This window comes from Panicum hallii, chromosome 4 (assembly GCF_002211085.1).
Source record: "Panicum hallii strain FIL2 chromosome 4, PHallii_v3.1, whole genome shotgun sequence".
Taxonomy (NCBI): Eukaryota; Viridiplantae; Streptophyta; class Magnoliopsida; order Poales; family Poaceae; genus Panicum; species Panicum hallii.
Window position 1 is genome coordinate 46,089,622 of NC_038045.1, and position 12,662 is coordinate 46,102,283.

The 12,662-nt window shown below is 45.0% G+C and overlaps 1 protein-coding gene across 1 annotated transcript; it reads left to right on the forward strand.

The window, feature by feature from the left end:
* The first annotated feature begins 9,875 nt into the window (after positions 1–9,875).
* On the forward strand, positions 9,876–11,996 carry LOC112890697 (amino acid transporter AVT1I-like). Its single transcript, XM_025957550.1, has 3 exons — positions 9,876–10,223; positions 10,363–10,970; positions 11,242–11,996. Exons 1-3 carry the CDS (start codon positions 10,148–10,150, stop codon positions 11,755–11,757), a joined length of 1,200 nt encoding a protein of 399 aa, XP_025813335.1. The 5' UTR covers positions 9,876–10,147; the 3' UTR covers positions 11,758–11,996.
* The last annotated feature ends 666 nt before the right edge of the window (positions 11,997–12,662 follow it).

Genomic DNA, 12,662 nt, shown 5'->3' on the forward strand with positions numbered 1-12,662 from the left:
AAACTGAATGAGGTTGGAATTGTGACTGTACCAGGTCGCAGCACGGAGCACGCGCTGTTTCGACGACCCACTGTTTGCGAAGCACTGATCGCGATCGAGGTCGTGTTTGGATCGATAGTTCAGGATCCAACAGCTGCTTGGATTACGAGCTGCTCGTTCGTGCCTTCGAATAAACAGACCTGTCAATGCGTTCCTTTTCCACTCTGACTCTGAATTATGCGTTCCTGTTTTTCACCGTGGCAGCCGTTGTCGTCGTTCTCGACTCCCGTAAGGGCCTGTGCGCAGGTCTGCAAACGCTGAGCCGCGCCAGGCCGCCAAGAAGACGGAAGCATCAGACAGTTTCGCCAACCCCAGTTTCGCCAGGCCCTTCCGCCTTACCCTTTATCAGAAAGAAGGGAAACGTCACAGGCCCCGGATCAATGGATCATCATCAAACCGATAAAGAAGGAACAGTATCTTTCAGACCTTCACGCACTGCTCCGCGCGATAATGCGTCACATGGCACACTCCCCTGCAAGTAGCAGTAGCAGCGTCGGTTGACCTGCTACAGCCTCCAGGGTTGCGCCGCGCCTGTCTCCTCAGTTTTTGCAGCGTTTCTCCGCGCACAATGCCGCGCGCTGTGCAGGAGATGCCAGATCGTAAGCATGTCTGAACTCTGAACAATCCAGCAGCCTGTGCGCACGGCGCCGTGCCCGGTGCCCCCCCCCCCCCCCAATCTCCTCTGAACAGTGTCAGCCACATACCAACACATACAGTAGAGCATGCGACGCATCATGTGTGCCTCGCTGGTACCACACACTGCCATCTATGGTGCGCTTATGCGCGCATTATTGGGCTAAAAAATTGGGATCTGCGGAGACGGTTCACTCTGTCCCGTTCCCATCATGTCTGATGTCTCGACGGGGGAAGGCTGCATCCATCCATTGCCTAAAGAAAAGGTGGGAGGGTTGGCGTTGCATCCGTGCATGGCATGGGCACTTCTTTCGGCGTCGTCAGCAGCGGCCGGCCGTCAGGCGTCCACTGTGCGCTGTTCTCCGCGATCGGCATGGCTCCGCGCTGCTGGATAAGAAAAGATCAGGGATGGGGTGTGGGGGAGGCTGTTCTCTCGGCATCAGCCGCCGGCCGGGAATCAGCTCCACTGTCTGCGCGTGCTTCTCCTGCAGTCGCCGGCATGGCTTTTGTGCTGGTAGGTTAGATTAGAAGATGAGCATGGGCGGGCAGCAGAATCACAAGTGTGTTTTTCTCTCTCCCTCTGATGAGTGGTGACAAGACAAGCCCGTCTCGCGGGATTTCGAATCAGCCCGTGAAGGTCGTGGGCTAGGAGAAGTCCCGACTCCCTAACAACAACACACACGAGGCCTGAGTAGGTCGTGGACCGAGACGTTGTCGATCGCTTCGCGTTGGCCCGTGGGCTCAGCATCCAAGAGTAAAGGCCGCCTCCAAATCTATCGTTGTTTTGTTGGGCTCCTGCTTCGACATCATCCTCCTCCTCGCCTCGCGCCTGCCTTCTCATGGATGGGTTGCGCGACGTTGTTGCTACGCTCGAAGTAACAGCCATGTGGCCCACGGGTTCTCGAACGCGGGCCCATCGCTGCGTCGTGTGGCCAACAGCAGGTTCTCAAACGCGGGCCGCCCGCGATATAGGCTTGGCGGACTTTTTTAAAAAAGATAAAAAAATAAAATTCGGAAAAGGGGAGCCGGATGGGAGAAATTAGGAAAATGGGTACTCCTGTACATTGAACGGGCGGATGGGCGGGAGGTTCCAAAAAAATTTCCAAGGGCCTCTTCGTGAAGTTTCTTATTCGCGAAGAGGTCCCTGAAGCAGGCCTCCCACCCGGCCAGTGGGCGGGAGGCCTCCCGACCAGTGGGCGGGATGCTTCCCGCCCGGGCAGCGGGCGGGAGGTCCCTGGTTATGATTTTTGTTATATTTTTTTAAAATTTATATTTCACAAACTATTTGAAATTCAGACTTTTTTCAAATACAAGATTTATTCGCAATACTCTTATGTATGCATATAAAATTCTAATTCAATTTTACGAAGAAGATTACGGTATCTAAAACTTGTACGAAGATAGTTAAACGATAACGTTTTGCAACGTAGAATCTAAATATTACGATAGTACAATACATGAAGCCATAAAAAATAAAACAATATGATAACAAATATTACAAACATTACAAATATTACAAATATTATAAATACATGAATCCAAATATTCTGTCTTCAGTCAATGCGGCAAATATTACAAATACGCATTCAGGTCTGATACAATCTCAACGCGGCAAATATTATATATGAGCAAACAACGTTCAAATAAAATTACAACTAAATGATGCCTGATGACGTACTAGCACTCGATCGGCGACGTCTCCCACTCATTGATGCAACCGGAGGTCTTTCATCTGTAGCATCACCTGTAGGGCCAGCTTCAGCAGAACTGGGGCCAGCATCATTGGTTGGACAACGTTTATACGTGTGTCCAATCTGATTACATGCACTGCAGCGTTGTATCCTCGGACGGAGCTCTGACTCATCCATATCATTACGAATACGCCGTGACTGACGGCGCCCTCTCTTAACCCGTGATGATCTTGGGTCTGGAATATATATAACAGGATTCGCTGTCTCAGTGAACGATCCAACCAAACGGAACCCATAGATCTCATACTGCCAGGTGCTGGCAATTGTCTCCTTTCTAAAGTAATGTGAAACATATATATCGACAAGATGTCGAATATCCGCACAAGCAGCCATTACATGAGAACAAGGTAAGTGCAGCAACTTGGGCCTCATGCATGAGCAACAACAAGTTCCATCAAACTTAAGAATGCACTCCTTTACACGAGTTTGACGTCTCATACCATGTCGCGCCTTGTCTTTAGGAGATACCTCAAACTTGAGCTCCTGTGTTCCACATTGCCGTACGTGGTGTAGCCGGGCGCTTTCTGCCTTCTTAGTCATATATTGTGTTACCATGAATCCAAAATTTCTGTCAGGATCTCGTACGAATACTTGATTTTTAGTGAACCGCTCCCTAAAGTAATCGGTACACCCCCGAACGATGAATTCCACAATTGCAACCAGTGGAAGCCCACGAACACCTCGCAGCACCCAATTGTAAACCTCAGCAAAGTTGGTGATCATTATACCGTACCTTGCACCATCGGTATCATAAAGTAACGCTCACTTCTCCTTGGGTTCATTCTCAATCCATTCAGACAAGTTTTTCACCACTGACCCAGACCTTCTGCGAGTCGTGCAGTATCTGTTGGCAAAGGGCACAAAGCATCTGCTTCATCCTGTGCAGTTATGTTTTTTGATGCGTTCTCGGCTCTTTTCTTCCCGGTCAGTTCATCAAGTTTCTGCCACTGCTTGTTAAACTTTTGCTGATTCGTTTCTTTGCATAGCCTCTTGAACATATCCATAAGATGCTTGTTCTTGAATTGCCTGAAAAAGTTTGCACTGATATATCTCATGCACCACCTACTGCGAACATCACGCCACTTGGGCGGCTCTCCGGTCTCCACACACCCCTGCTGCAAATCTAGTATTGCCCTTAGTATGCCGGCGTGACGATTATGAATCAGGCAGACATCTTCCCTATCCCGAACGACTGCAAGCTTAACCCGTTCCAGGAACCAGTACCAACTGTCCGTGTTCTCACTCTCAACAAAAGCAAAAGCAACAGACAGCAATTGATTGTTTCCATCTACTCCAATAGCCGTCAGCATTTGCAATCTATACTTTCCTGTGAGAAAGGTCCCGTCGATGCACAGGAGAGGCCGGCAGTGATGGAATGCGTTAATGCATGGACTCAAGTTGAAAAAGACCCGCTGCAATGTGTAGAGCGGACCTTCTCCTTTGTCTAGAGTTTTCAGGTCATAATACCTTTCAGGATTTCTCTGACATAGGACGGCCAGCAATCGAGGAACATTATCATATGCAGCCTCGAACGTACCAAACCTCATCTCCAACACCTTTTGTTTTGCACTCCACGCCTTACTGTACGAGATGGTATACTTGTACTTTTCCTGAATGTACCTGATAATAGACTTTGGTTCATATGACAAGTTGTCTACTATCGTTCCGTACATCTCATTTGCGATGTATTGCGATGTGAGGTTGCGATGGGTCTTCTGCACCCCAGGCAAATGACAAGTGTGCTGAGTGACAATGGAGCATTCCCAATAATCTTTCCATTTACCCTTATAGGCATGCACCCGCCATGGACAACCCTCCTTCACACATACCATATCGTACTTACGAGATTTGCACTCGACTGTTTTAAACTCTCGCATAAGAGATAGTGACCAGCACTTAACAACTTTCTTCACCTCTTCAATTGAGTGGTACCTCGCACCCTGGATAATTTCGTTCTCCCTGCAATCCGAAGGCCAGCTAGATCCGTCATCTACGACAAGATGACTGAAGTCGCTGCTTACCCAATCTTCAGGCACATCATCGTCATCATCAGTCGAATCAGCATTCATTGTTTCGTCCAATTCACGTTTTTCGTCTTGCAGCTCTTCAACAATGAAGGGTATGTTCTCCCCTCATCAGCCACGCATTAAGGTGCTGCGGTCCCACCTGCCTCAATGTTTGCCCCCTCAACTTTTTCATCAATATTTTCATCCCCCGGAGCAGCTTTAATGTTTATCAAAGGGTTCTGGTGCACACTGACAAGGAGTACCAGTGGCTATTGCCAATGACTTGCATTTTGCAGATAATTTAACCAGTTCTCGTTGCTTGCAAGTGGCATCAGCTCCCAGATCAAAGCGTGAGTGGTACGATTAATGACGCATTGAACACTCACAGTGTGTGTCTCCTGATTAATCCTTAATCCCCTCATTAACCAGTTGCATAGGGAATCAAATATCCTCTCGTGCGGTCTGGTAATTTCTCTGACCGCATAGTTGAATTCACTTAAATCTACCCCATTTGGCCCATAAATCACATTTCCTTCTCCGTAATATATACTGAAAATACCCTTCTCGGAAGACATATCTGAAAATACCGCACAGTTGAATAAACTAGCTACACTACATACTAATACACAACGACGATCCTAAGTTTCAGCGATTCTCAGATTATATTTTACAAATTCTGAACTATTCAGAACATCAATTATACTAAAAACAAATGAAAATACTAAAAACTATTCAAAACATAATTACTTAAGAAATATTTCCTAGATTATAATTATTTTCAAGTAATTATACGGGTAGAATAAGAATATACCTCCAAATCGACGTGTGAACAGGGCTTCGCCGCTTCCTCTTCTCTCTTCCTCGCCTCTCTTTTTTTTTCTTCTGATTTTTTCTGAATAAAATAAAATTTTTGGGGCTGGTTCGGGCTTATATAGCCGGGGGGGACGTCCCGCCCGACCAAACGGCGGGATGCCCCTCAGGACAACATCCCGCCCTTTGGATGGGCGGGATGCCCCCGCCTGCCCCGTGAGGGACCTCTTCGCAAATAAAAAATTTGCGAAGAGGCCCTTGGGGAACCTCCCGCCCACTGGATGAGCGGGAGGTCCCCGGCCCCACGCCTCCCGCCCAATCAGCGGGCGGGAGGTACCCATTTTTTAAAATTTTTCCCACCGGCACCCCTTTTTCTAATTTTATTTTTTTATCCTTTTTTTAAAAAAACTCTAGGCTTGGCTACGTCATGTGGCCCATCACTACGTCATGTGGGCCGCTCTACCCTTTTTGTGCCGATGTGGCGGGGTTCTCAAACGTGGGCCGCTCTTTCCTTTTTGTGCAGCGCTTGGCAGGCCTTTCAGTGGAGTCTCGGCGGCATTTCGTACGGGCTCTTCAGCTATCACCACATTGCAGCCCAAATCGGCCCACGCCCGCCCGCCCGCACCAGCCGGCGGCGGATTCGCTTTCCCACGTGGCCACATTTTTGGCGTGGAAAAGAAGGCCGGAGCCGCCGATGTCCGAGGCGCCGGCGCCGCCCCAACGCCACCGGCGGCGGCGGCGAGGTGGTGGGCCCTTGGGAAGCGACCATTTCCTAGTTGCTTTGGCTGTTACCATTCGGGCAAGGCGAGCTGCGCTCCACAGCGCCAGGTTCCCCCACGGACACCGCGCTGTTGAGTCGATGTTTCATGATTGCTGTTCCGCCTGCCTGCAGGTTTCGGGAGGGAATGCCGCTCCGGGGCACAGGCGAGCGGCCGCTGGCCCGGCTAGTGCTGGTGGCCGGTGATGATTGCGCTGTACCAGCGCGGCTGTATTTGTCGGCGCAATTCCTTGCTGAATCGTAGTGGTGATGCACAATGTGGGTGGGCGTGCGTGCAGCGAGTGCTGGTAATGGAGGCCTTTGGTCTGGCTCCAAACACGTTCGTATCCACGCCCGGTTCGTGTTTCTCATGCTTTCTTTAATCCTCGTTTCCTTGCCGGTTTGCTGGCACGCGCAACTTTTGGTCCAATCTTTTCATGCCCAAGTCCAACAACCCCATTTGGTGTCTCCTCCATCATTGCGCGAATCACAAGAGTAAACTAGACAGTGCTAGGCTACTAGGAGCTGGTACCAATTCAAGAAAAACACACAACTCCAACGTGGGCTTTCGGATATCCTATTGATGCCTTTTATTGCCTTTTTTTGAGGAAACCGGGGGGGGGGGGTGGGGGGTGTTGGTGGTGATGAGCTCCTACTGGTTATATATTAAAAGACAAAAAGAGGTAGAGTTTGTACACTGCCTTTTTATTGCCTTATTGGAGTCCCCTGCACCATTGTCACTTTAATCTTCTGATGTCTGGACTTTTGGATCTTTAGGTTGATTGAAGTTTAGTGAGTGAAAAGATTGGCTATGACAGCTGTGTAATCGATATTTATCGTCATCCTGGATTCTGTTCTATGGAAAAGGCACGGTGCTCAGTTTTCGTCATTCTGGAATTCTGCTGCAGTTAAATTCGGGGTTGACCACCCAGCAAGAATCTTGGGTGTCGATTCAAGAATGATGAGGCCTGGTGAATGATTTAGTGGATGCCATAGCTCACCCTACCTACCAATGCTTGCTGAGTATGTTAGCACTTAGCACCAATGGATCTGTTCACTTTGACTTTTCCTCATGAAGTTTCCTGCCAATTATATTGGACTTTGGTGGGTCAGTCATTTTCAGGATAAATCCGGATTCCTCAGTTCAAGTTAAATTGCATAGCTTGATTAACCTTCTTGTACAAATTCAGCAAAGAGAACTATGATTGGGCTGTTATTCGACATCCACCTGCCACCAGAAACATTCTGGACCAGAATGACAGAAGGACAGCAACTTCAAGTGAAATATGATGAAGTTATAATCCTTTTGCTATCACTCAGACTTCTGACTTCCTCAGTTCCAACTTGTGGCTTTCCTTTTGCACTCTTATGCATGCTATACAATTTCATGAAGCACAAAGTATTTAATGTTAGCCACATTGTATTTTATGGTAACTAGTTATGCATGCAATTTTTTAGTTTTAGATATTCTGTAAGTTTCTGTTTATGATTTTCTTTGATCCATCCACTGGACATTGAGAATTTGAGATTGACTTTGTTGTCCTATGTTTGCTACTCCATGTTGCTTCCCCCAATAAAAATTACTTCATGTCTTGGACATGACGGGGACAATGTGTACCTTTGAACGCTATTTTCTATTAGAATATATTTATAAAGTAAAATAAATTTATGAGGATATGGAAGTGTTTATGAAGGCAATCTACACAAAAGATTTTGTGTTTCAAAACAAATATTTTAAAATTTTCTGATAGTCGAACTTTCAAAAGTTTGACATGACCTTGTGAGAAACAAAGTATCTGTGACTAGAGGGAGTAGAATTATAAGGATGAAAGAAGTGAGGTTATCAGGGAGAGGAGGAATATCATACAGTTTGTCCTCAGCGACTCAGGTTTCTTGGTTAGTGATTTTATTTTGTTGGTAAAAATTTCTGTTGATTGAAGTTACTAAACCATATCACATTCCTTGCTGCTAGGCTATATAGCCTGCTCCTAACATGTGCTGGACTTCTGATCTTCACTTTTCACACTTTATGTGTGTAATTTTTTTTTTGCATAACTAATTTGTGAAATTGGTCATGTATTCACACATCACTTTCTGTTTCATCTGCAGGATGCACTTTTTTCTCCTTTCAATTCCCTTGCTACAGTTAACAAAAAAGCTTATTCTTGTTTACAGTTAACTGAATTTGTGTTTACAGTTAACTGAATTTGATTTGGTAGTGATTCTGGTTATAGAAATTCTCCTATTGGGAAATGGAAATTACCTCATATTTGACTAGTTTCTACATGGTTCATCTTCGCCAGACAGTGACTTATATGCTCTAGAAAAACAAGAATGAAATGAAAGTAAGATTTTTACATAAGTCTCTGCTTACCAGCGCATGTTGTGATTCAAGATTCAGCGCCACTTATTTGTTAGATTTGTGTGCTGAAGCAAATGCTTGCTTTAGGTGAAATGATACAAAGAAGAAAGGATTGAAAACATCGTGTTTAGTGGACTGGGGTATAAATGGAAGTTGTAGGTGTTGCTGTTTCTTGTTTCTTGGATAATATTGTGGGCCACTCCAGGTATCTCTTGTGGATAGACAAGAAGATACCCTCAAGGGGCCACTACGTGTGTGTTGTGTTACCTCATTGAAGTGCTTTAGATCTATCAACTTCAGACATCAGTGTAAAGTTGTACATGGTTATCTGACACTGCACTCTTTCTTTCTGTGGTCACTGTATCTATTCAAAATTTTATGACAGGGCTGCTGTGATGGAACGTAGACCGTGATTTCTTTTTTCTATTTGAGACTGCATGTAGGATAGCACGTCTTTTTTTCCTATGCTTTTTTTTCTGGGGTCATGAATCTTCCAACTTTTGTTAAAGAAACTACATGGTGTAATTATTTAAAGTGCTTCCGTTTTGAATCTTCCAATGTTGTGCTTTGCATAGTCTTTGGAGATAATACTTGTGTGGCTTCTGCTCTATAGAAAAAAAGTGGTTCCATTTTCATTTTCTTTTACCTGAATAATGCACTTACTCCTAATTACTCGGTATGATGCCACTAATTCACTAAATGTGCGATATGAATAGTTTAATAGAAACTGGTAATATTCTTTAGTCTGCAGTTGTGATTTACTCATATATAATAGGGCACCGGTGAGCTTTAAGCCTTTATTGTTTTCATTTGTACTTTGTGCAACACACTTTTCTTCATTTGTCACAAAAAAGGAGGCATCACATAGTGGGAAGTCTCCTCATTCAAATATTTATATATCAAAAGTTTGTGGTCATTTATCTTCTGCTATGATGGTTAGAATGTGAAGCTGTGCCTTCATGACTCAGCATGTGTAGCTAAATATTTTGATTGTTCATAACTATGATAAATGTTTATTCTTTCTAATTTGTCCACTTGTTAATCATTACCACTGCTTTTTCACTACAGCTAGGTTTGAATTTTCCCTGAAGTTTACATTTGACAGTGCTAGAGATTGCAACCCTTTTCTTAGTTGCTTCCGCGCAAGGGGTCTAGATTCTGGCTACCTAGTTCTGTAAACCTGATTCTGGTAAACTGCACATATGGATATATTCTGCAGTATGGTGCGCCATGATATCACATTTATATGGTGCCTGCAATTAAGAAGATTACTTTTGACGGTCTTTGTGCTGTACAAAGTTTTACTATAATCTATAATCTTTTCCAACAAAAATGGAAACACTACACAAAAACATATGTTCATTTGGGTCCTAGTTATTTATGTAACCTGGATCTATGAAGGTGCAGGAACCGCATGCAACTTTATTTGCGTTCCTGCTTTTTTATAGCTGCCGCATGCATTTTGCATGGGCTTCCATCTTCCCTTCCCTCTGGCTGTGGGATATGTTTCATTAGGTCCTCAAGCAACGACATCAATCTGTCTGACAAAAAATGTGTATTTCATGAATCTACTTTGCCGATCTGTGTAATTCCACTCAATGCCTTCTCCATTTTGCTTTATTTTCATCTCTTTTCTGGGAATAGACATCCACTTATTGTCACACGGCACTACCACAGTGGTGATAATGTGATATGCAGTGGGCCTGCATGTCCCAACCTCATGCACCACACTTCTTTAAAACCCAGGGCTGATGTGCATCCTCTTGTCGAAGGCCACTAGGAGTTTCTGATGGAGAACAACACTCCTCCAAAGTCTGGGACAGGCTTCTTCAAAACTTGCTTCAATGGAGTTAATGCTCTCTCAGGTTTCTAGTTTCTTCTGTTCTGCCTATCTTTTGCAAGCTTGAGATGCGAAGAAATGATGCTATAGCAGTTTCACATATGGTTGCCCATGTTTACTTATTGAGCTAGCTATTTCTCTGAATATATTTTCTTTGTTTGCAGGGGTTGGAATATTATCCATTCCATATGCATTGTCTCAAGGAGGATGGCTGAGCTTACTCATTTTCATGACCATAGCAATCATCTGTTTCTATACTGGTATTCTCCTGCAGAGATGCATAGACTCAAGCTCGCTTGTTAAGACCTATCCTGATATTGGTGAGCTAGCTTTTGGCCGGAAAGGAAAAATCATAGTAGCAATATTCTTGTACCTGGAGCTGTATCTTGTTGCCATTGATTTCTTGATATTAGAAGGTGACAACTTGGAGAAATTATTTCCAAATGCCAACTTCCATGTTGCTAGTCTCAAGATTGGAAGCAAGCAAGGGTTTGTGTTGATCTTCAGCCTGCTGGTTTTACCAACAACATGGCTTCGGAGCTTGAACATGCTTGCATATGTTGCTCTCGGCGGAGTCATGGCATCTGTCATTCTAATCGCCTCTGTTATGTGGGTTGGAGTGTTTGATGGTGTCGGTTTTCATGAGAAAGGTGTGACTGCCAACTGGTCTGGTATGCCAACTGCTATGAGCTTATATGCGTTCTGTTTCAGCGGCCATGCTGTTTTTCCCATGATATACACTGGCATGAGAAACAGAAAAACGTTCCCCACAGTAAGTAAAATAGAAGTCCTTACACCAATATCTTTTGTTAATTTTATCTGAATCCAGATAAATAATACTATAAAGTACTGTTTCATAGAAATACTAATCATCTTTCTGCCCCCAACAATTAAGTAAAATGAAATTGGAATCTCTACACTGAGGCAGAAAAAGACATCTTACATGTAGATTGTAAATCCAAGTTCTGGCAAGCTGCAATTTTGTCAAACTTCCTGTTACATAAAGCTACTATAGTGACAATCATTACCTCTTACAATTACAGGTGTTGCTCATCTGCTTCATTATCTGCACTCTTAGCTATGGGCTGACAGGCACCATTGGATACTTGATGTACGGGGAATCATTAAGTTCCCAGGTGACGCTCAACCTTCCATCAAAACGTTTTGCCTCCAATGTCGCGATCTACACGACGCTGATCAACCCTTTCACCAAGTTCGCGCTGCTAATCACTCCAATAGCAGAGGCTATCGAGGATAGCCTTCATGTTGGCAAAAACAGGACAGTCAGCATCTTGATCAGGACCACTCTGGTCGTCAGCACCACCATTGTAGCACTTATCGTGCCGTTCTTCGCCTATGTTGTCGCGCTTACCGGCTCGTTCCTCAGCAGCACGGTCACAATGTTGCTGCCCTGTGTCTGCTACCTGAAGATCAGCTCAAGGACCTCCAGGAATCTGAGGTTGGAGCTGGTAGCTTGCCTGGGTATTATCATGATTGGGGCGGGAGTGATTGTGGTTGGCACATATTACTCACTGAAGCAGATTGTTCATAGCTTTTGAGTCATGAGCACACTGGGCTCTGTATATATGAATGAACTATATTGTAACCTACCCTAGTAGCAGCAGATCTGTAGCCTTGTACTCTCACCCTGATAAGATAGCACATGAAGTTAGTTGCATATGAAACCAAAAATAAACTGCCGATAAGAGGATCTGTGATGTGGGATTAGATTCGTATAGTTTGTCAAGAGACAGCGCGTATCAGCTACAATGTTCAAAGATATTATTTGGCCATTTTACGATCGTCAGTTCAACATTAGAATGCTTCAACTCCGGTGGTTCCCTCGATTCGAATTTTAAAAAAAAAACTCTGGTGTTTCCCGGCAATGGACCGAGGAAAGGCGCGGCCGTTGGGCCCTTCTCCGCTGGTTAACGCGGGTCCGCCGGTTGCTTTGTGCGTGCGCGAATTTTTTTTAAAAAAAGTTAAAAAATTAAATTTGAAAAAGGTGCCGATTTGAAAATTTTTCAAAAAGGCGTACCTCCCGCCGGACACTTCCCGCCCATCCAATGGGCGGGAGGTGCCAAATCATTTTCTAGGCCCCTCCCGAGGGCCTCTTCGCGAATAAGAAACTTTTTTTATTCGCGAAGAGACCCCTGACGCTGCCGCGGGGGCATCCCGCCCGCCCAACGGGCGGGAGGTGCGGGGCCCCTACAGTGCGGAGGGGCATCCCGCCCGCTGGGCGGGCAGGAGGTTCCCCTACCCCTATATAAGCCTCCACTTGCTCCCTAAATTTCTAATTCCACCTACCCCCTAAAGTCCTAATTTATTCAGCAAAAATTAGGAAAAAAAGAAAGGGAGGAGAGGAAGAGAGGAGAGAAAGCGGCGAAGCCCTGTTCACACGTCGGTTTGGAGGTATATTCTCGTTCTAGTCGTATAATTACTTGAAAATAACTATAATCTAGGA